At 40.3% G+C, this 23,352-nt stretch overlaps 1 protein-coding gene across 1 annotated transcript; it reads left to right on the forward strand.

The window, feature by feature from the left end:
- Positions 1 to 295: 295 nt before the first annotated feature.
- LOC133423848 (FYVE, RhoGEF and PH domain-containing protein 6-like) lies at positions 296 to 22,471 on the forward strand. The gene is made up of 21 exons (XM_061714171.1): positions 296 to 523; positions 2,407 to 4,498; positions 8,921 to 9,032; positions 10,424 to 10,491; positions 10,611 to 10,641; positions 13,999 to 14,150; positions 16,272 to 16,428; positions 16,712 to 16,799; positions 17,759 to 17,809; positions 17,911 to 17,969; positions 18,069 to 18,140; positions 18,489 to 18,557; positions 18,794 to 18,877; positions 19,073 to 19,152; positions 19,272 to 19,374; positions 19,451 to 19,594; positions 19,673 to 19,775; positions 19,916 to 20,010; positions 20,105 to 20,233; positions 20,313 to 20,461; positions 20,906 to 22,471. Exons 1-21 carry the CDS (start codon positions 514 to 516, stop codon positions 20,946 to 20,948), a joined length of 3,891 nt encoding a protein of 1,296 aa, XP_061570155.1. The 5' UTR covers positions 296 to 513; the 3' UTR covers positions 20,949 to 22,471.
- Positions 22,472 to 23,352: the final 881 nt, after the last annotated feature.

Genomic DNA, 23,352 nt, shown 5'->3' on the forward strand with positions numbered 1-23,352 from the left:
GAAATGTAGACCGAGATTACAGGAAACCACTTTCAAAATAAAACACTCCATATTTTACACCAAGTGATGTTAAAAAACCTAAGGACAAAAATAATTTATCTCCGTTCTGATTATATGAAAACATATAGATAGACACAAATTTGATCTTTGTATAAATGCTTGATGTCGTATTACAATACATTAAAACAATTTCTCTTGACGACAGTTTTATTTTTAAATCCATTTCCGGAACTGCTTCGTTGATTAATTCGTACTTTGTATTATTCTGTTGGAGGAAAAAAAAAAAAAAGCACCGTGGCCGAAAACTTCGAAAAAATGGGAAAACTAACTGGCTTACAAACTTTATTCATGTATCCGCTTGCAAGATAAGCAACAACGGACATGGATATGCCCGTTTTCCCAATGATACGATTTTCCCACTGACAATGGTGCTGAAGGAGGGAAAAACGAGGATTTTCTCGCAATTCCATTGAAAGTAAATTTACTCATGGAGAAAGGAGCGATTCGGGAGTCATGAGCACAGGTTTGTGTCGCCAACTTATCTCAGCAAAACTCATTATTTAACAAGCCTGTGTGGTGTGGTTTCCAAAAGTAAAACACGCATGTTTGTTTTAGTGTTTTTATTGGAGATTAAGTGGAAACCCTTTTTCTTTTTTTAAGGTTGGAAAGGTTGATAGCATCCACTCTATTTTTACCCAACCACAGTTAATTACAGTTTTCTTAATAACAGCTTTTAAAAAAAGATCCACCTCAGTTTCAATGTTTTGTAAAAGCATAGTCATAAGTCTGAAATCAGAGTTCAGGAGGGGTTGTTATAACTCTGTTGCAGCTGGAGAGGGTTAAATCCTTTGTCTTAAAACATCTGCCCTGCTGTTCATGCAACAAGTCCAACTTAATATAAGCTGGCATCTTTTAACATTTTAAAGAAAATTGACATGTTATCTTATATATATATAGGATAAGATTTTGTTGCGTGTGTGTGTGTGTGTTGAAATGCAGATACTTAGTGTTTACAGTTACACAAAATCAGTTTCCTTTAAAAAAAAAAAAATCAGTTTAATGTTTATACCTCTTTATGTATGTTAATGCATCCAGAAGGACATATTTTATTTATTTTATGCTGTTTGGAGCATGTATTGGCAAGTCTGACTCATAACTAAACGACAATGTTACAATATGCAAAAGTTGTAGATTCTTTCATTGCTCACCGCAGCTATCCACGGGGAGTTTTGTTGATAGTTAAGAGTAAGTTTATTTATTTATTTATCTATTGAAAATAATACAGCCGAATTTCAAAGTAGTTGTTAACCAATAGTTTTAGCCATAAAAGACTAACCTATTGGGGAATGGGGCGTGCATAATGATCGCGACAGTTTATAATGAAGGCTTTTTTGAACGGAGTTTGGTCGGCAGAGCAGAGCGCACCGGGGCAGAGCGCTGCTTGGCCTTTTCGGAAACATCCGCTCGATGACTCCACTTCTCGTGGTGTCGGCCAGCCAAGTTTCAGCTAGAAGAGCGGAAAATATAGGCTAGAATCTGATTTTTTTTTTCTTCAATAAGCATGTAGCCTATTCATTCTGTTTTTATTGTATTCTTTATTTAACAGGGTTATTTCCCAGGACTTCTTCTCACTTCCATATCTAATTACATGCATGTGGAAAAATACATTTAGTCACTTCAGAATACCATAACTTTATCTTTGATACATTTTGTATTAATTCATTGCTTATTTTTTTCTTTCTTTTTCTTTTCTTTTTTTTCACAAATGCATGACCGTTAACTGTCAGGAAGTATTGGATATGAACAAATAAGCCCAATTGTTTACATAAATGCAAACTGGACTATGAGTGGAAAATACAATGTTATCAGTTATCTTTTAGCACAATTTTTTCTGCAACTGTCTCTGAAGGGGAAAAAATAGCACTGGTCCAGGCATACCAATCATGCCAGGATGTGGATCTGAATAGAAATATCCAGGTTAGCTGTGAATAAAATTCATTTAAATTCAGTTCAATAGTACTTTATTAAATCTCTAAAGGGAAATTATATTTTTTTTAAAGGAAAATATACAACTATAATGTACTCATCTCTTCAATACTCTATAGTGAAAAAACAAAGCAGTTTTTCCAAAAAGACAGAGTTATTTTCATCGCTTTACCAAAGACGGAGAATGTCATTCTGATGGCTAAATTCATTTCACATATTACTGCAGGGCTCAGTCCCTCCCTTCTGACCCTAAGATGGGCCCTTTGACCGTAGTTCAAACTCCTGCTTGCAGCTGTCTGTCTATATTTTAGGAGGCAGGGGGTGATTGATGCTTTTATGGGATTTCATGATTAGTCCAAAGGGGGGAAGGGCAGGTACACTACTTGCTTTCTGAAATTCTTTTGTCTTTTTTTAATACAGGTGTAAAGAAGCCTCCAGTAGCTCCTAAACCTAAATTTCCCGCCACAACCAAGCCCTCTCCCCCACCCATCGCCCCCAAACCAGCTCCTCTCTCCCAGTCCTCACCGGTCTCCCAACCCTCCCCTGCCACTCTCAAGAGGGAAAAGCCAGCGGTTGCCCCCAAGCCATGCCTCCGAAGATCCACAGCCTCCCCTCCTCCTGTTTCACCCCCGCTGCCCAAGCCAAATGAATGTCTTAATCTTTCTCAGGAACAGGAGGAGACTTTACATGATAGCCTTCTTCTTCTCAACTCCAGGAATGGAATTTTATCAGAGCCCGGGAGACGTGAATCTGATTACATCATCCCCACCTGCTCCTGTGAGCTCGAGGACTGTTCCCAGTGTTACCATCTCGAAAACGGAAATGCAACCGAGATTAGGGGTGATTTTCACCAGGAGATTTTGCAGAATGGGGTTTCCACAGAAGGAGTCGTGGAAGCAAGGTCACAAGAGAGAGGAGAAAACCGAGAGGAAGGAGCAGCTGTCGTTAAGGCTGAAGGTGGAAGGATTACCAAAAAGCCCAAGGATAAACCTCAGAGACAGAAACACCTAGATAGAGGAATGTTAAACAAAGAAGCACAAAGGACTGTAGAGCACAAGGGAGCTTTGGAAACGATAAAACATCAAGAAGATACTGTTGCTGAGCCTGATGATTTAAACACGGATGTGGTGACAGAGAACCAGAGGACAGTGTTAACGGACTCTGTGTCAACCTGTGATGTTGCAGGCAGCATCAGCGTTTTGTCAAATACAGCTCCTCATGACTCCTCTGGAGATCCATCTCAGGTAGAAAGCGCCGATCCTATCAGTGAAACATCTCCTACCCGCCTTCACCCCGATCTACAAGTCCCTGCTGCCCCAAGTAAGCCCCTCCCAGTCCCTCACCCACGTAAATTCAAAAAGCCAGCCCTGGTGAGGCAGGATGGGCTGGAGGGCGGCGCCCAGGTTAAGGTGGTGGGGAAACAAAGACAAGGGTATCAAATGCAGGAAGCTAAGGGAGAAGTGAGGCTAACAGGCCGTTGTGTTAGTTTAGAGGGTCTACAGCTCAAACAAGACACGTGTGACGACCTAGTGACCCCGAAAGACTCTGGGTTGGGAGAGGATGATGTCGACGTGCCTGTGCCACCTCCCCGGCAGACGTCCCTCTCACCTCGCCTGCACAGGACAGTAGAGATACTCCCTTCCCTTAACAAAAATAACTCCCACTCCTTGTTCGTGCTCTCTAAGCGTGAATCGATTCGCCATAGCGCAGAGGTTGAGCAGCACTGGGTGGAGGAGGATGAAGATGGCGGCTACGGCGACTTTGAGCGGTACCCGATCACACACAGCCTTCCCAAGCAGGTCAAGCTTGGCTGCCACCCTCATCTGGCCAACAACAGGAAAGCCTTCTCCACCGATGACCAGCCGTCCCCGAGAGCACCCCCCCGAAAACCTCAGAGACACAGCCTGCCAGCGCCCCCGCCGCCGTCCTTCTGTCCTCCTGCACCCCCGCATGCCAGCACCCCCATGAGGGAGCTTCCCGCACCTCCCCAGGAGAAAAGCACCTGGCGCTTCACGCGGCCCTCGGTGACCTTCTTCAGCAGGCAGATGCCCACCAGGAGCAGCGTGCCGCCTAAAAGCCGAGCCCCGACGCTGGGGGGCAAGCAGAGGGCGCAGTCCTTCTCTGCAGCCGACCTGGCAACCCGGGCCAGCTCCAACAAGAGGAGCCTCTCTTTCCGCAAGCTGCTCGAGCTTCGGCTGTCAGTGAAGATGCTGCCAAAGCTGCTGGCCAAGGGAGGGCAGTCCCTGGACTGTACCAGCATAGAGTCGGAGGGGAGGAAGAGAAGCCTGGAGCGGCCCAATAGCTGTATTGGGGAGGTCGATATTTGTGGAGAAGGTGTGGAGGAGTCGGTGGAGTATGAGAACGTGCCGCTGTATGAGGAGATCCCGGAGTATATGAACCTGCCTTTCCACGGTGCAAGGCTGGGCTGGCCACATGACTCTGACGCTGACAGTTCAGATATCTATGAGGTGCAGGATCCCTATCACAGATGCCAAGACTATGAGTACGAGAGGTAGGGAAATTTGCTCAAAGTACATTTTTCACATTCAAGGCTCTTTTGTTTTCAGTAGGAACTAGGGCTGTTCGATTTTGCCCAAAAATAAAATCTCGATTTCTTTCTCTCAAAATCCGATTTTCGATTACGATTACGATTATTTTGTGAATTGACAAAAGGCAAAGAAATGATTTCAAATATGCTGTTTTTATATTGAACATTTGCCCCATTGGGCTTTAAGTGCAAACTTTGCTCTTATTAAAACAAAAATGAATGAATAAAGTGCAAAACTCTGTAAAATAAGTTGAAAAAAAGTTTTAAAAAATATAAAGTTTTATCTCCTGAAAAAAAAATCAGCACTTGCAAACATACAGTAAGTTATATTTCCAATTAAATAAAACAAGACATTTTCTAATTAAACTAAACTGGGTCTTTGCATGCTAAATAATAATGCAACCCATGAAGGAGGTAGAGGTGTGTAATGTCAGTCATTACATTTGCTATTCACATTTGCAAGTTTTTTGCAAGGAACACGAGCCGGTCTACCGCATCTGGCTTGAGGGATGCCCGGTGGCATGTTACAACGCCCCCTCCTACACTAAAGAGCCTCTCCGATGGGGCACTTGTCGCAGGTATTGAGAGGTATTTCCATCAATCATTAATATGGTATCAATCATTAATATGTTTGCAGACAAGGTAAAAAAATAAAAAATAAAAATTTTAACATCGTTCTAATTACATAATCGCGATTACGATTTAAAATCGATTAATCGAACAGCCCTAGTAGGAACTTTAAAAACATTTGTTTTATTGGGGAATTTGGACCTGGATAAGCTTTCTCCAGGCACAGCTTCTTCACACCTAGCAGAAGCCACATCTAAAGATGATTTATCACCTAAGTCAGAAAAATTACTCAGTGTAATTGAAAAAGCTGAGCTCATGTATGCTCTAGGGCAAAAAGCAGACGTCAAACCTTCAACGCCGTTAACAATGGTGTGTTTATGTCTGAGTAAGTGTGAAAAATGGCCCGAAAGTCGATGTAGGCAGAGGTCCAGACCTTCGGTAAGACACTTAGCCCTTATTGCTGCCCTGTAATCGCAGGTGATCCGTCACTCCGGTGTGTGAACTGCTGTGCACAACAGGTTAGCGCAGGTGAACACGAGCAGTTTGTGATTACAGGAGCGTGAAAGTGGGCCTGTGAACCCGAGGCATTGAATTTGAATAGAGCATTGGTGTGCAGCAGGTCGGCCTGTTTTCCTGTGGGTTATTTTCAGTGGCCAGGGCAGGAAATGTCTGAGAATCACAGAAACGCCACAGAGCTTTCTAGAACAGGGAAAATAAACCTCCAGCAACCACCAGCCTCCTCCTCTTCAGCCTGGACGCCCTTGCGCCGTGTTTAGCCCCATCTTAACCTCATCACTCCTTTTTCCCCCTTTCTGCTTCATGGCTGTGAGAAAATCTGGAAAGAGGTTCATTTGGATCCTGAATAAATGACTAAATAAAGTAACATTTTGCACAAATGTTATAATTGGAGTAAAATACAACATTTATAGAGATAAATAAATAAATACATAAATAAATACATTTGCAGGGCGATTATTAAGACTGAGGGTGCTAGAATAAAATACCAAAAATAATTAATTTAAAGTATTGCGTCATTTATTTTGGATGATGATCTATTATTTAAAAATGACAAAAGCGCCTCCAGCAATGAAAGATTTCTATCTTTGTTTCATGCAAGTCAATGCAGGCCGGGAAATGGAAATGTATTCATGACTTCTTGGCTACCTCTTAGAAAGAGATCTGTTTTTCTAGATATTCTGGTTTGTAAAGATGCAATATTGCAGTAATATTCTTAGTTGAATTAGTGCTTAATTTATTTGAACATCTGTCACCAAACAAAGTAATTTGTAAACTGGTTCCCCAGAGTAGAGGGATAAAATCCTGGAAAGTTAAAGGAACATTCTGGAGTCTAAACAACCCTGGCTCTATCATTTAGTCCTATTATAATTTTTGTCCAGTCTATTAGTCTTTTATGTCGAATCTTAAGCTTAGAATAGTTTAGTATTTATTTTGAATCAATACCATTACCCTAAGTCCGAATATTAATTATCAATTTGCTCCAAACGCATATTCCATTTGGATTTAAACTAGTCACAGTCTTCACTGTCAATTAATACACTCAGATTTGTTTTCATGCTGAATTTTCTTTAATAACTATGTTTGTTCTAAACCTATGCTTCAAGAGCAATATTTTATTGATGTTATATGTTATATATTACATGTTATATATAATATCTAAAAAAAAAAGACTGGGCTAACCGTAAAACCAGTTTTTAGATTGTTCAGTCTGTGACAACAACAACAACAAGTTGCTTATAAGATTTCTCACTTCTTCTATAAGTATGTATTTATTTATTTTTGGTCTAATGTTTAAATAAAAAGATAAGATAAGATAATCCTTTATTTTCTCCTTCAGTGGGGAAACTCACTTTGTTGGCAGCAGTACACTTAACACACACATGCAGGGGAGGGGTAAGAAAAAGTAAATATATATAATAACTTTGTATGAACAGTATATACAGTACATTGAAAAAAAAGAAACAGTGCAAATAGGCAGGTAGAATGTGTGTGAGGTAGACAGGCAGATATTGCACGGAAAAACAAGTTAAAGTAAAGTCTTAAATTAAAATGTGAATGATTATCTACAGTTTTAACGGCCAAATCAGTAATCAGTGCGGCTGACACCTCACCACATTAAAATTTGACTCTGTCACCAAGTTGCAGTCATGACACTAACATTTGTCTGTTGAGACCGGGGCACTTACAGCGGATGGGGTCAGAGCCACGGCACATGCTGAGATATTAAGACGGCCATTACAACATTAGGGATGTGCTCTGCCTCTTAATTCTGCCTGGTATGCAGAGCCGGGTGTTTCTGTGTTTGAGAGGAGAAAGAGGCAGAGTGAATCTGTCGTGTTTCCCAGGCATCTGAGCCTGTTAAGTTTATGTAAGTAGCCCCAGGCTGTAAACAAGTGGCGCTCTGTGCCTGACCCAGTATGCTGGATTGCCTGACTAACAGAAAAAGAATAAGCGACAAAGAAGCTGAGGGGAAAAAAGAGAGAGAGAGTGTATTTTAGGTAAATGGAGACACGTAAGAAAAGCAAGGAAGTGGAAAGTGTGTGTTGTTGCCAATGAGAGTAAAAGGAAATGTGGGGCATTTTTGGAGTCCTACCATCTTAATCCAATATTCATTCTGAGCCATCACCCTTCTCCTGAAGGTGCATGTGGGGGTAGACAAGCCCTAGACACATTAATTCCTCCTGCTCTCAAGTCTCAGCTCAAAATCAGACAGATTTATTCTGCAGATGAGACTATGAGAGCCAGATTAAAACATTAGTGAGACGAACACATGTTACTGCTTGTACCAAGCGGGCAAACAACCTGTTTGTGGGGAGATCCAAGCCTGCGTGTTCTTGGACTGCCAGTAGCAAGACTGGTAAAGTCTCTGGGTATAGAAATACTGTTTTGAAATTCTTTGATGGAAGAAAAATTAGATACAGGTCAACTCTTTCGGGGGTTTTTTGTTTGTTTTTTCAAATGAATGATGGGTCTGATCTTTTTTCTTTGATAAATAATTTACAGTAATTTCAAATAATAGTGGACTTGAGTCTAAAGTGTTGTCTTTAATCGTCTTATTTAGTTCAAAATCTCAGAATTATCAATTTGCAGAGAGATTTAACAGAAAAAAGAGCCATCCAATAGTCGTATAAGAGAATGAGGCATCAGTTTCCAGTTGTTTGTGAATAAAATGTTTTCCTATTTTATAGATTTCAGCAATTCAGAGCGTCCCTTGATCTTGTTTTGCATTTCATGTATCGACGTGATTGTCATCTTAATGAAATAGAAATGAAGCAGCTAAGCTGCTTGGATGGCATTATATGTCGATATAAAACCAGTTATATTGTTTAGTTGAAGTGTTCCCATCACTGATTTGCATGTTACTCCATGCCATGTGGGCCGTGTGTTGTCACGGATGCCAACACTGAGCTGTGTGACATCAGGTAGTCGGATGGTCGCTCTTATCTTCTAAGAAGAATTTCAGATCTGGATTCTTCAGATCTCCAAGCTTTTATGCCACTTCGTCAACTAAGCGTACTCCCTGTTTGTCAAAGTGCAATCATCAATATTTTCCACAGTGGAAAAAACATCTGGATAAGTTTTCGTCTTGAAATGATTCACAGTTTGTTCGATAATCAAGGCGTTCATGTTGCACAAGTCTTGTTTAAACTTTATTTATCAAGGGAGTGTACTTGTGGACACACACGCTCCTCCGCAGCTCCTCCCACAGTGCTCTGTTTTACAGATGGTAACAATATTGGTAAGAAAAAGGTTTAATGCAGCTACCATCATTTAATCTTTGTTGTTTTTGGTGAACAGCAGCTGGATGGGCCAGGATGTCCACTCTGAGGAGGAGGAGCTGAATAGTTCAGATGAAGAGGACAACAGCTCCACCTCCAGCAAGGAGCACCTGGACGAGACAGACAGACAGGTACTGCAGTCACATACTTCTGTAATGTTGGGGGATTTCAGTCATTGCAGAGCTTTTTAATTACTCACAACAAAGTCATAGTCATTCAGGTTAAAACTGAAACCTTTACCAGCATTTGATGATTAATGGTTTCCTTGCGTGTGCAGGCGATTGATGCCGCCTATAAAAAAGGATTATGTTCCTATTCCTATTAATTCAGTCCTTTAGTTTGAATGAGATTGCAGTAAACATTCGGCCAAACATCTGGAGGGGAAATGGCTCATCTGTGTCCAAAGTTTTGATTAATAAAGACTGAATTGTCAACTTGTTGCGCTCCATGGACTGATTACAATTTCTGGAATGAGGAAATATTAATTTAAACATTTATTATCAAGCCGACCAATGTGTGTAAATTACAGTATTACATGATTTTTCTGGCGGTTGAATGATCACACATAAGTCTGTTCTGAGTTTCAACATCACAAGACCTTGTGATATTCTTCAGATTGCTTTTCTTCTCTGGTGTTGGGTTTTATGTTACTGCAAAGTTCTGTTTTTATTCATCTGTTGATTGTTACTGGGCAGACAGACTAACTCGGTCACTGCAGTCTTGACCTGATGTGACAGAGAAAGTTGCTTGTGACTATGAATCGAGAAATACCCAAATATATGGTTATAAATTGTGTTATATTTAAAGGATTTGGAAAATGCTGCACGATTATTTTCCCAAAGCTAGTTTGAGCCTGATATGAGCCTCATGTAATTGTATGAAAAGCAGACACGCGTTTCCAGGTCGCATATCAGCTCTGGTGACCAAACTGCCAGTGCGACCGCATGGGGCTATTGTGCGCGCCTGCTGCTAAGAGTGTTCGCTGCCCGCGACAGCCTTTTAGAAGTGGGTGTGCGTTGAAACGGGGGGGATGGTGAGCAAACACAGAAGGGCTGCAGATTTAAGAATAGCTCCCTCAATGGTTGAAAGAGGTTTTTTTGTTTTTTTTTTTCCTTTTCTGATTCTTTGTCCCGTGTGACCTTCTCCATGATACTGTCAACACCTGCGTCTGATGCCTCTCAAAGCCTCAGGATATCACAAATACAGGCTCCGATAGGACCAGTAGGACATTTCAGTCAGAGCAGGGGCCAAGGCCAGCGTCCAAATTAAGTCTCAGAGAGACCGCCCCCGTTACCATTCAGCACCAGCAAAAGACTGGGAGAGAGGAGACAGATGGGAGAAAGAAGAGCGATTACGGCTCTACTTTGAGGCCCGTTAGAGAAAACACTGATGGTTTTAAACGGCAGAGCAGGATCCAGTGATCATGGTGATTTGCAGCGAGCCTGTGAGTGACACTGAACTGTTATGGAGCCCTGCACCTCTCTGTGGTGTCGTCTGACTGTTTCCATTTCTGATCTTTCAGCAAGAGGATGAGATGAAGAGGAAGAAGGTGGTGCACATTGCCCAGGAAATCATGAGCTCGGAGAAAGTGTGAGTGAGACGAACCAGGAACACATGATGTTGCTTTTTGCATTGCATCTGTCCAAATATGCTGCAAAGTGTTGGTCCCTTGCTTATCTATTTCTATTCTTTTTGTTTTTTTAAATCAGGTTTGTAGATGTCCTGAAGCTTCTGCACATAGTAAGTGTCCTGCGTATTCAAGACTTTTATTAATGGAGCATTTTCATTATTTGTTTTAACGGTCAGAAGAAAAGGGGGGGACTTCTGTGTTGTGAAAAAAAGAAATGCGTTTTGTTAGCCACACAGACGTCGGCCCTTTCTTCGAGTGGCAATCAAGTCTTTTTCCTGGCTCTTGACTGGTGTTGTCTTTGCTCGAAGGGTTTGTACGGAGTTGAATCATCGTTATTCCAGTGCTGAGGTTTTCGGAGTTGCTTCGTCTGAGGATTTTTTTGGTTTTTGCGAGGAAGCGGTGGGCAGGTAAATGCACGGCTGCAAGGAGGGAGAAGGTGCTTTGATGCTTTGATGCATTTGCGAATTGTCAGAAGGCGACTTTTAAAAGAGATTATTAACTCGTCTCATATAATGGCCGAGTGTTCGGGTTTGTTTGGGTCTGCTGTCAGGAGCTGTGCAATTAGCCCGGTGACACATTAAAGAAAAAAAAACGTTAGAAAGGCATGTGGTTGCCACGTGCCACAGGACCTGCCTCTGGACAACAAGGGGTGGAGCACCGTTCTTCCAAAACACTTTCCTTCTTTTGATGATACGATGATGGTGAAGAGTGTTGTGGAAGTAGCCTGTTATCTCCTATTTGTATTCAACTGTGCTGAGATCTTCTGAGAGATAAGGCAGTAGAAATGATTCACTTTCAACCATTCAGTGACTTCTTGCACTCGGTGGACTGTTTTTATGGAGAAGTTAAGACCGTCATCCAGGATAGGTTTGTATTTATGTGCAGCAGGGGGGGAATATAAACTGGAATGATCCACAATAGCGTTATGGTAAAAGATTTTTAGACAGAACACCATTTTGGTAAGAGAAGATAATAATAACTCCAGATTCAAGCCACACATATTGTTTCATTTTGGTATGCATGAAGCTTTTAGATGAATACCTGTCGTAGTCTGAGCAAGAACTGAAAACTGCTTTCACTACTTATTTATCATCACATCATTTCTTTACTGTCAAGTCAAATATGCATATAAGTTAGATGGCAGTCTAAAAATATAATAAAACACTAATATTTGCAGCCATGAGGACTTGCTTGCAGATTTATCTGTGTGACGAGTTTAGTTGTTTGCTGACAATAGCATTTTAAAAGCCTGAAAGAAGTAATAAACAATTTATTTCATTAACTGGGTAAGCGGTTGAGTAGTAAAACTTTTGGATACATAAAAATGTGTGTCCTTAAATGAACGGTACCCTCTCCAAAATCTCCAAACGTTCAGTTTACATGGATGGAGGACCAAGAAAAGCAGGGTTGAGTTTTCAGGAGGGAAAAGTGTGCCAAAGTGGTAACTCTGGCATGCTTTCACAACTCCTAATAAAAGTGGATTCATTACTCAGCTCCGTGTAAATATAGTATCACTTAAAATAGTCTGAATAATAAACAAGGAATAACTGCAATTCCTTAAGTATTTACACGCAAAGCACACTCTCATGTTTTCATTCACATGATAAAAGTTTGGCTTTTTGTCTTCCAGCAACATAAAAAGAATAAAACCATCTGTTTTCTCAGAATGTGTAATTATTTTTACTTTTAAAAGATATCCAAACATAATGACTCCTTTTGATTCCATGACATTCTTGTTTGCAACATTTGATAGTACAACTTTCAGGTCACGGGAGTTTAGCTGAACTTCTGACAGGGAAAGTTTTGTTCACATGTACTGGAAGGCCACACACTGTAGCAGGCTTCTCCCCGGGGGGTTCCCAGGTCGGGGAGGATTCAGGCAGGACTGATGACCCACCTGTCTGGCTGTGTCACCGGAGCGCCAGTAGAAACGTAGTCCTGCGGCCGGCGGGGGGGGGCGAGGCGTGGGGGTGGGGGTGGGACGGGGGGGCTCTGTCCAAGAAAAGAGGTCGGATCACATTCTTCTCTCTCTCTGCGAATGGCCCGGCCACACAGCAGCTGCTTCCTCGGGCCGCAGAGACGACCTCCAGACACACGTGCTTTAGACGCTCCTCTGTGTGTGCGTGTGCAGAGCTATATTGTATGTTTGCAGGTCGCTGTGTGGGTTGTTAATCTGCACTGCATATTTGTTGAAAGCGGTCATGTTGACTTTTTCCATCCAGTTTTTTTTTTTTTTGTTTATTTGTAGATGTTATTGCACACTTTAGATACTTGTATGAATGGAGTTAGATCTTAATTGTTGCAGGATGAACTCTGCTCCTCACCTATAACCAGTACTCGAGTTGAGGGGGGATGAGGGGGGATGGCATCCCCCCCTGAAATAAAAACGGTCAAAATCACCCCCCCTGTAAAACTGACATCCCCCCTTTCCATCCCTTATGTCATTTCATCAATGAATGTGGTTTTACTGCTATTTCAACATTTAGAGTCATCACCAGAAAAATAACTTATTTGACAATTTTCACCTGTTACAAGTACATTTTCACTTGAAATAAGTAGGAAAATCTGCCAGTGGGACAAGATTTATCTTCTTATTAAAAGCAAAAAAATCTTGCAGATTTTTCTACTTATTTTAAGTGAAAATCCACTTGAAACAGGTGAAAATTGTTGTTTTTTCCAGTGATGAGTCTTGTTTTAAGTGTAATGAGATTTTTTTTTTTACTAAAATGAGACATTTTAACTAGAAAGAGGACAAATATTCTTATTTTGAGTTTTTGCAGTGATCCATTTTACTTATCCTGTGAAGGACAGAGTCATATTGATAAGTTCAGAAAAGTGTTTTTTATTGTTGTGTTTTGATGTATTTGATGTAAGCCCAGTGGATATTTAAAGCTTACAGAAGGCTGCATTTAACTGCTGCTATGTCATTCCTGCAGTATTTCTGCAGCTGTTTTGGTCAGTGCTATTATTTGTAATATATTATATTATTTGTAATCAGCACAAATTATCTGTCCCCATATGATAAAATCCACCATCCCCCCTGATTTCTTTTTACAACTCGAGTACTGCCTATAACGTAAAACGGTGCTGTTTTCTTGCTGTGGGGGGTTTGCACTTTTGAGAGTGCGTTAGATGACGAGTTGACCCGGACATTAAGGTTTCCCCCGCAGCCTCCCTGCTTCCTTCCAGGTGCATGTGTGTGTTGGCACACTGGACAAAGTCAGAATGCTGACTCGGCTGTGAAAATTAAGTGTCGAGTTATGAGGGTAAGGGGTAAGGGGTGGGGGAGTAAGGGCCAGTTTATGAGGTGATAACCAGGTGTTCCTGTTCAGCTGCAACACAGTGTGTTTTTCACGTGCTTCCCCCGCCCTGTGTGTGTCTCTGTGTGGGTGTGGACGTGTGTGCACATGTGTGTATTTATGGAAGGGAATATCAGAATTAATAACTCACCCCACATGTCGCTTCAGGACTTTAGGGATGCTGTTGCCAAGGCAACCCGTCAGAATGGAAAGCCGGTGGTGGAGGAGCGGATCCTCAGTCAGATCCTGTACTACCTGCCCCAGCTGTACCAGCTCAACAGAGACCTGCTGAGGGAGCTGGAGGAGAGAGTGGCACACTGGTACACACACATCCACCTTATCTTTTTTGTTTGGGTTTTGATTAGCATCAAAAATGTGATCTTTTTGTATCATTCCCAGTCACATTTTTCATCATCTTTATTGCTGTTTTGAAAGGTCTAGTGAATAAAGTTACAAGATAAATCTGTTCAGGCAGGTTGTTCTGTCCTCAACAAGAGAGACTGTTGGTCTGTATGACGGAGTAGCAAGACTTTAAGTTTAACCCCTTAAACCTTATGGTTTTACACAAACGGGTTGGTAGGGGAGAGGGGAAAACCTGAGATGCCAAACTAACAATAGGCATAATTTAGAGATATTTTAAATGGCTTTCATCAGAATTTAATAACCTGATAGTGGAAGTAATGAAAGACCTGGAGTATTAATAAGTTCTCAGAGGTACACTATAATAACTATGACCACACAAAAAATGATCACATTGGTTAATAATGGTAATAGGAAAAATTATTCATGGAAAAATTCCACAGTTAAAACAACCCTAGTCTATTATCAGCTGCTAAGGAGTATTGCTGCTAAGTTTTCATTAGAGACCAAAAAGACATGAATCAAAGACATTTTGTGTTAGAGCTCAGTATGCATTTGCAGCAAACTGGCAATTACTGTCAACATAACTGGAAATATACAACATGGACTACATCAAAATAATCTATTTAAGCATTTGAAGACTGAAAAAAATGCCATGTCACCTAACAGACTGGATAAGGCCCCTATTGACAAGGTTTGTCCATAAAACTGGATCTGTACTTATGTTTCTGGGAAAGTGTGCGAGTAAAAGCCATGAACTCAACTCGGTTTGTGTCTATCGACAGCACATTGTGCAACATCAGTAGTTGACTTGTACAGACTTACGGCAAGTTGGCTATGACCAAATGGAGATGCCTGTACAAACAGTCTTTTTTTTGTACGCGAACAAAGTTAAAATTACTTTGGTTTATCTGTAGAGGCCATATTCACACTATTACGGAAAAGGAATTACATTTTTGAATCCTGTCAGCAGCTTAAAATAGCTATTTATTTTCATGTATATCTATTCCCCCTAAGTACTAACATTAAATGCCATTTTCTTGTTTACACATACTCTGTCATTGTTTTGGTCTTAACAAAAGTTTGCAAACCAACCATAGAATAGACTTGTGTTTTTTTTTACTCCTGAGAGTTTCTTTGACCAGCTGATTCATGGCCTTGGTTATTCTTATTCTTTATGGATACTCCACTGAATCAACATATTAAAGGGAATGTCATGACTTTGGATGAAAGAAAAATAAAAGATGGTTAAAAATGGAAAGAATTCAGCGAAGTCATCAAATTAAGTCTCTGTTGACCTTGATTGGCTACAGACTCCCTGTTAACATTAAACTTTCAAGATATTCATAAGATTGAACATCTTTTATCTACTCTATGTATCTAAAATCGATGATTGTCTTTTCTTTTTCTAAACTCTTTAAACAAAATACTCTGTACTGGTTTTGTAGGGTTCTAAAGGTTAACGATGCTGCTTTTAGACACAAGTCTCAGAGGAAATGTGACCGCTCAGACTGAGTTGTAAATTCCATTAAAATTATTCCATCTTTTAAACCTGAAAAAACGATATATAATAAAGGCTTGGTCAGTAAAAATGAAGCTACTGGAAAGAAAGTCAGACTCGACTAAGAACATTAAAACTAGCACATCTGTTTACTCATACTCATCTGTTACTGCAGCTGTTCCTTAAAATCTTAACTTTATGTTTATTTACTCATTCTCAAGAGCACATTTCCTCTGGCACAACGAGAATACAACTGCAAAATGTGAATGGAATAGTGTGTCAAATCCAAATCCGGGGCAGTGATATTGATGCATCTATTTACTTCTGCATCTTAAATCAGATGTTACATATCCGCTGCAGATCTGACGTGATCCCTTTTATATATTCATGAAAAAGGATCATAACATTTCTTTACAAACCAGTGGGTCCTAAATTTACTCATTTAAACCTGGAATGTGACGTATGAAGGGAGTCGAGAACCTCTTACATCATTCCTGCGTAACCTTAGGAAGCCCATAGGACTTGATACCCAACTTGTCAGGGCTTGAACTGAGGGCAATTGTTTTTTTGTTGGTTCCAGGACTGAACACCAGAGGCTATCGGACATCTTCGTCCAGAAGGGCCCTTACCTGAAGATGTACTCCACCTACATCCGTGAGTTTGACAACAACGTGGCTCTGTTAGACGAACAGTGCAGAAAGAACCCAGCGTTTGCAGCAGTTGTCAAAGAATTTGAGGTAAAATTCAACCTATTTTATCATTTTTAGGACTTTTTTCTTTTTTTTCGCGCTACAGAATTCTTTGGGAACATTTTTGTTTATTTTTATAAATTTAGTTAGTGTCATATCCACTAGATTTTCAGCCAATACCTTTATGAAGATGTGTAACATTACGTGGATGGCCTTTTCACCACTTTAGTAACCACATTTAAAGGTTCCACCTTGTTATGTCTGTGTGTGTGTTTGAGTGTGTGTTCATAACAGCATGTGTAAACAACTACCGGTATGTGTTTTATCTCAGATGAGTCCTCGATGTGCCAGCCTGGCTCTGAAACACTACCTGCTGAAACCAGTCCAGAGGATCCCTCAGTACCAGCTGCTGCTCACAGGTACAGACAAGTCATCCACTCCCCATCGCGCTCTGTCCTCACAACTCTGCAGGTCAGGGTTTTTATTAAATCATGCTGCTGTTTCATTGACAGCACGAGGACGTAACTTGAACTCAAATCAAGTTTTTACCGTTTGGCGTCAACTGTGTTCTTTTAGGTTTTTGTGGTACAGCGCCACCCAGTGGAAAGCCACGTTCACATACGCTCTGTTGAATCCAAAGAGTTTCTTAGAGGGGTACATTTAAAAAAAAAAAAAAAAAAGGGCATTATTTAAGATATTTTGAGAAACAGAAAAGGCTGTCTGTATAATAATCCCCAAGATTTTGACCTAAAACCATTATAACATCCTGAAAAGACAGAGAAAATAAGCATTTTGTTACTTTTCTTGACCAAATTATAGTACAAGTCGACTACAATGGAGACGGTTTCTGACGTCTTGTTTCTTGCTAACTATTAAAAAAACTGATTTTGATTATCAAATTTTCACCTGTTGTGAGGTCTAAGTGACAGTTTAGGTTGCCATGGTAACGTTAAGCGCAGCATTCTGAAGACCGAAGAAGATAAAGTTTGAAGATCAAACTTTATCTTAAACTACTACTGCTTTCAGAAAAATTGAGAATGTGGACTCACGGGTCGGTAAAAAACGAATAACTTTTGTAACCAACTTTATGTATAGACTGAAAAGTAAGGGACCTAAGACAGACCCTTGATGATTTCCCAATAACTAATTCTCAGTTAATACTTGATTTTAACTTGTGAGTAACTAGAGGTCAAATTTTGATTATTCAAGTTTAAGGCAACTCTCCACCTTAGAAATGTTGAATTCCATTTACTTCTGTTGTAGTTCATATCCATGAATCAATCGCCCATCCTCATGTTATTATCACATATGACATGACTTCCATGATGCAGATTTTGCTTCGAAAATTATATGATTTTAAGCCTCTTTGCTCTTACAGATTACTTAAAGAACCTTCCAGAAGACTCTGAGGACTATAAAGACACACAAGGTGAGACAGAAAAACTGTTTTCATTATTACCTTCTTGGTTTTTATGTCAGGTATATATAACTTTTTTTTTTTCTTCTTTTTAATCTATAATATCAAAATAGCTGCCCTTAGCATAGTGAAGGAAGTGGCCAACCATGCTAATGACATCATGAAACAAGGGGTAAGACCTGATCTAGTCCATCAGTTGTTCAGTGATGTTCTTCCCTGGTTACATTTCTCCCTTCACATGTCATGTGTTTCTTTTTGGGTTTTTTTGCAGGATAACTTCCAGAAGCTAATGCAGATTCAGTACAGTCTCAATGGTCACCACGAGATTGTACAGCCTGGCAGGGTATGTCCAAAACGTCTTTGTCCTTATGAGTGCATTTTCAGGTCTAACTTCTTTATGAGACCATCAAATGTCAGATGTTTTCCTGTAACACTTTGTTTTTTCTTTTATTAATACTGGTGCAAGTTCTTGATGGGCCTGAATAGCCTTTAGTGATAAAATAATACAATATTGAAGGTGACTGCTTGGAGAAAATCTCAGTGATGTTTCCTGCTGATCTCAGCTATGTGACAAACCACGAGTGGAAGTCATTTTGAAGTCATCAACAGTTACTCAGCAACCTCTCCACCCTTCTGACTGTCAGTACTTATAAATGCAGCTCAATAAAAGCAAACCTTTCCATGATTGCAGGTGTTTCTGAAGGAAGGAACGCTGATGAAACTGTCCAGGAAAGTCATGCAGCCACGCATGTTTTTTCTGGTGAGAGAGTGGCGTGGGCTGGTGCATCAGTCTTTTTGTTTGTTTGTTTGTTTTGTTTGTTCTCACAGAATTATGGGCATTTAATTTACAGTCACAGCTACACTATTATACTAATTTCTACCTATTTACATACAGTAGTTATTTGCCTTCGATTTAAAGTCAGTAATCAACAGTAAACAAACCCTCTCTTTCTTTAATAAATATTTATTTGTATTATTTTCTGTTTGTTTCTCCAGTTTAATGATGCACTCATGTACACCACTCCGGTCCAGTCTGGCCAGTATAAACTCAACAGTGTTCTCTCTCTGGCTGGAATGAAGGTTGGAGAAACAATGCAATCTCAGCTTACTGTTCAGATTTCTGTCTTTCATTATCTCCTATTATTTCTTGTATGCTTTGTTTTTGTTTAAATTATACCTCATGTCTTTCTTTTTAGCCCAATTGTTCAGAAATAGTTTCAGCAAGCCTCATAATGTACATTTCCAATTGAATCTGATGTTTTTTGTGTTTTCCAGGTGAGTAAGCCCAGCCAGGAGGCCTATCAGAATGAGCTGAACATTGAAAGCGTTGAACGCTCCTTCATCCTCTCAGCCGGGTCAGCGCTCACTCTCTTCACACTCTACATCATTAGATGCTGCACATTGTTAGCTGTCAGTAAACAAAGGCGGTAATGGTTGTGGGCTCTGAGAGTAAAGATGTGTTTCATATTTGCAGCTCAGCCACAGAGAGAGACGAGTGGTTGGAGGCCATCGCACAGGCCATAGACGACTACACCAAGAAGAAAATCACCTTCATATCCAGCCGAAGTCAGGAAGAGGTAGCAGCTGTAAATTTGTGAGGGCAGCCAGCGCGTTGACTGCATCCCGATTCACCGCCACTCTCTCTCCACCCAGGCGGAGGTTGTGGTCGACAGCGGGGCCCCTTTAGGGTCAAAGGCTCCTATCTGGATCCCGGACCTGAGGGCCACCATGTGCATGATCTGTACCTGCGAGTTCACGCTCACCTGGAGGAGGCATCACTGCCGCGCCTGTGGAAGGGTCTGCGCCAACATCAGTAACACTGCTCCCTCTGTACAATGTTTGGAAAACGTCTCTCATCGCAGTTTTGTGTGACAGGTGGTGTGTCAGGCGTGCTCTACCAATAAGTACTACCTGGAGTACTTGAAGAACCAACCAGCTCGTGTGTGTGATCACTGCTTTGCCAAGCTCCAAGAGAACAGTGAGAGAATAATTATCCCCCAACAATCGACATAATGTGAAATACAAATTAACAGGCTTTTTTTTTTCTTTTTTATATAAGTGTTGTTGTTTTTTTTTTTTTTTTAAGGATGTATTCATCAAGTTTTTGTTATGTTTTAGGTGACCGCTGTGCCTCCACATCAGTGTCTCCGATCAAATCTGGAGCGTTCTCCTTCACCAGAAAACAGAAAAAGATTCCTGCTGCCCTAAAAGAGGTGCAGAACATGAGCCAGCTACATTTGACTTCAGTTTTCATTTTTGGTGAGTGATTGATGCATGGATTTGTGTTCTCGTGGTGTTTTTTTCCAGGTGTCTGCCAACACAGAGAACTCCTCCATGAGTGGCTACTTAAACAGGTCCAAAGGAAACAAGAAGCAGTGGAAGAGGCTGTGGTTCGTCATTAAGAATAAAGTCCTGTACACATACGCTGCCAGCGAGGTACCTGCACCAAACCCTCTGGTGATCCTTTTCTTCTGAACTCGATGCAGTTTTTCTGACCTGTTATGTCTCCGTGTAGGATGTTGCAGCCTTAGAGAGTCAACCCTTGTTGGGCTTTTTCCTGAGGGAGGAGAAGAACGGACCGGCTCAGAAGCTGCAGTTCAAGCTGTATCACAAAAACACACTGTTTTACATCTTCAAAGCTGACGACATCCCCACAGCACAGAGGTATCCCACACCAAATGTCTTTGTTATTCAAAGGATTTTACTCCTTTTTGATTTGACAGTATTCGCGGTTACCATGGTAACTTCAAGAACAGTTATTTATCATAGGAACATTATCTGCTGTACGTCTGACAACAGTTCACTCAGTCAGGGTTACAGTAGATTTATTCTACATAACGGCAACAACCACTGTAAAGTTTCTGCCTCTCAGTCGATTCCTTACAACAAATTCAACCCTATACTAGTGGTAAATATATGCTTTTGTGAATGTTTTACAATAAAGACACTAACTATTCCTGTCAATGCAAAGCAGCAGGATCAAATAAGGGTTACATCTGCATAAAGTTAAAAAAGGAAATGTTATAGGTGCTGTGGAGAGATGTAAGATGCCAAATGTGCCAATCGCAAAAAAACTGCTAATTTTTGATGTTTTGTTTGTCTCTTTAGATGGATTGAAGCCTTTCAAGAAGCAATGATTCTTGAGCAGTAGTCGACGTTTTAGCAGTAAGGACGCCTTACAGCCCCAGAGTCAGTTCACGGACAATTGAATGACCCCGATTGAGCACAGGTTCGGGTTTACCAGCTCAGGAAGGACTCCGGGTGGACTGTTTATTCCACAAAATGTCCCTTGAAACCAGACTTTTTGCCTTCAAAGAACTGGAGACTAATCTATTTGTCGAAACATATTTTAAAGCAGCAAGAGCTTCTGATGTTCAGCAGTGCTGACTGAAATCAGAGACAGGAGCAACTTGCAGCTGCGGGTCTACAGTCAAGTCCAGAAGCATGTGTGTGGAAGTGCGACCAAACAGTTGTCTGGGCCATTTAAAGTCCTCAGAAGTCTGGGAATCATTTTTAAATGTTTTTGTTTGAAGGAAACAATACTATGTGAAATGAAATCTACAAAAGAGTCAGCCTTGTTTCAGATCTTATATTAGCAGCACTGCAGAGTCAACCCGAAAGATTAAATATAGTTTCTTCTAAATCATGCAAAGAATGACAGATAATGTCACCTACCACAACATTCTGCAATGAGGTGGGATTTTACTGTGAAAATCAGGCTTTAATATGGAAACAGGAAGTTGATATCTGGGTTCTTTGGATTTTTTTTCTTTATGTCATCTCTAATGTTAAGATATTTTACATGTCAACTTTTAGATTTAATATACCAAAACATTTCAGAATCATGATTTAGAAAAGAAAAAGAAAACACCATCCTGGAAACAACTGGAAATGTCACACATTTTTGTAGATACTTTAAATACAAAGTGTATTTTTGCCTGTTTAGCCACACTAGAAGTGGTTGAAAGGTAGTACTGTGTATATGGACATAAAAGAGCAGCATTGACCTTTTTTTCATAGCCAAGAGCTAATATTTATAAAGTAAGAAGATTTATTATTTGAAAAGCGCAGGCTGCCGCTTCTTTTGAGAGTCAGGGTTTGTTTAGAAAAAAACACCCATTTCAATCAGATTGATTTTTATGGTCTTTTTTTATAGTAAACACTGTGGAAAGTGTGTATGAACTATATTTCTACATTGTGCCTTTTGTATTTCCTCCTCTGAGATGAACTGCCATAAAATAGGTCCTTTGTTGGAAATTCTGAACTGTGTAGGACAGATGTTAGCAAACGGATATCATGTCAGCTCATGTTCTTGCCAGGATTTTTAGACTTTGTACTTTAAAGAGCAGCAAGTATCAATTTGTCTTAATTAGTGTGTCACCTCCATGACACCATACTGGCAACCCCAAATTCTGCTTTTTTTTTTCTTTTTGTTAGTGAAGGAACAAAATATTTTATGTTGTCAAATGCTTGTTCTCCGATGTTTTTGTGCAACTCCAAGAGTGTCTCATCCAGATTTGGGAGTTTAGTGAGGAAGATGATGTGTCTAAAGTCTAAAGAATTTATCTGTGATTGTACATTAATGTTTGTAAGCACTGCATCAGAGTTAGTCTGTCACAAACAACATTTCTAAACTGTCAGGCAACAGTTTTTAATAAAACATATATAAATATATCACGTGTCCTTGTATTAATCTTTATTTTTTCAATAGTACAATGGAAGAAAAGCAGTGAGCAGTAGCAAGCGTATGTGATCACAAACCCCTGACAGTTTAATTATAGAGTGCAGACGGATGAATGTGGGAGGTAGAAGTTCAAATGTATGTTGTGTGCACATGTTATCAAGTTTCTTTGAGCTTGTGATCAAAGCACTGAGAGATGAGCTATTTTTCATGAAGCCCAAGCCCTAAACTTCACTGCGGCTTCATGCTCTACTTCCCTCTTTTCTCCTCCCCAGTTTAGAGAGAGCAATTGTAGATTCATCCTCCTGGGCAGCTTTAACTGAACGGCACCACTTCAAGGGTGTCAGGTTTGTCTGACCAACCTGGAAAATACCGGGGAACTCTTTGATTTGACTCCATTTTCTACAGAAAGTATTTTAAAGAGATGTTTGAGTTGATTCAGGCTGATACGTTGCAGAAAATGTTGCATAAATCTGTAACAAAGTGTATTACCTAAAAATGAATTTAAAAAAAAATAACTGCAGGGTAAATAATGATGAATGACTCAAAAACATAAGTACTTTTAATTTAGGACAGGGTTAAAAAAAAGATGGCTAGAGTTACATAATGTAGAAAAAAGCTGATGGGACATCACAACTTACAAAATCAATCAATTTTGACATTTAGATGAAGACAACAAGAACCTAAATGTGGGGGTCAGGGGGGATAACCTTTTCATTTTAACAGACAAAAATACATTCAGTGACCAATATTATTTGGAAAATGTGGGTGGGGGGATTCAGGAATTAGATGCAGTAGCAGGCTCAGAAAAACAAAACAAAAGCTGAGTTAAGGAAGAAAAGAAACCAGTCCAAGTATTATTTCTCCTCTTTGA

Source organism: Cololabis saira, chromosome 23, assembly GCF_033807715.1.
Source record: "Cololabis saira isolate AMF1-May2022 chromosome 23, fColSai1.1, whole genome shotgun sequence".
Lineage (NCBI taxonomy): Eukaryota > Metazoa > Chordata > Actinopteri > Beloniformes > Belonidae > Cololabis > Cololabis saira.

Bases quoted from the DNA above. Each gene is read 5' to 3' on its own strand.
- LOC133423848 (XM_061714171.1), top strand. The intron at 10,492-10,610 runs GTGAGTGAGACG...TTTTTAAATCAG, and splicing joins ATCATGAGCTCGGAGAAAGT to GTTTGTAGATGTCCTGAAGC. The intron at 18,141-18,488 runs GTATGTCCAAAA...CCATGATTGCAG, and splicing joins AGATTGTACAGCCTGGCAGG to GTGTTTCTGAAGGAAGGAAC.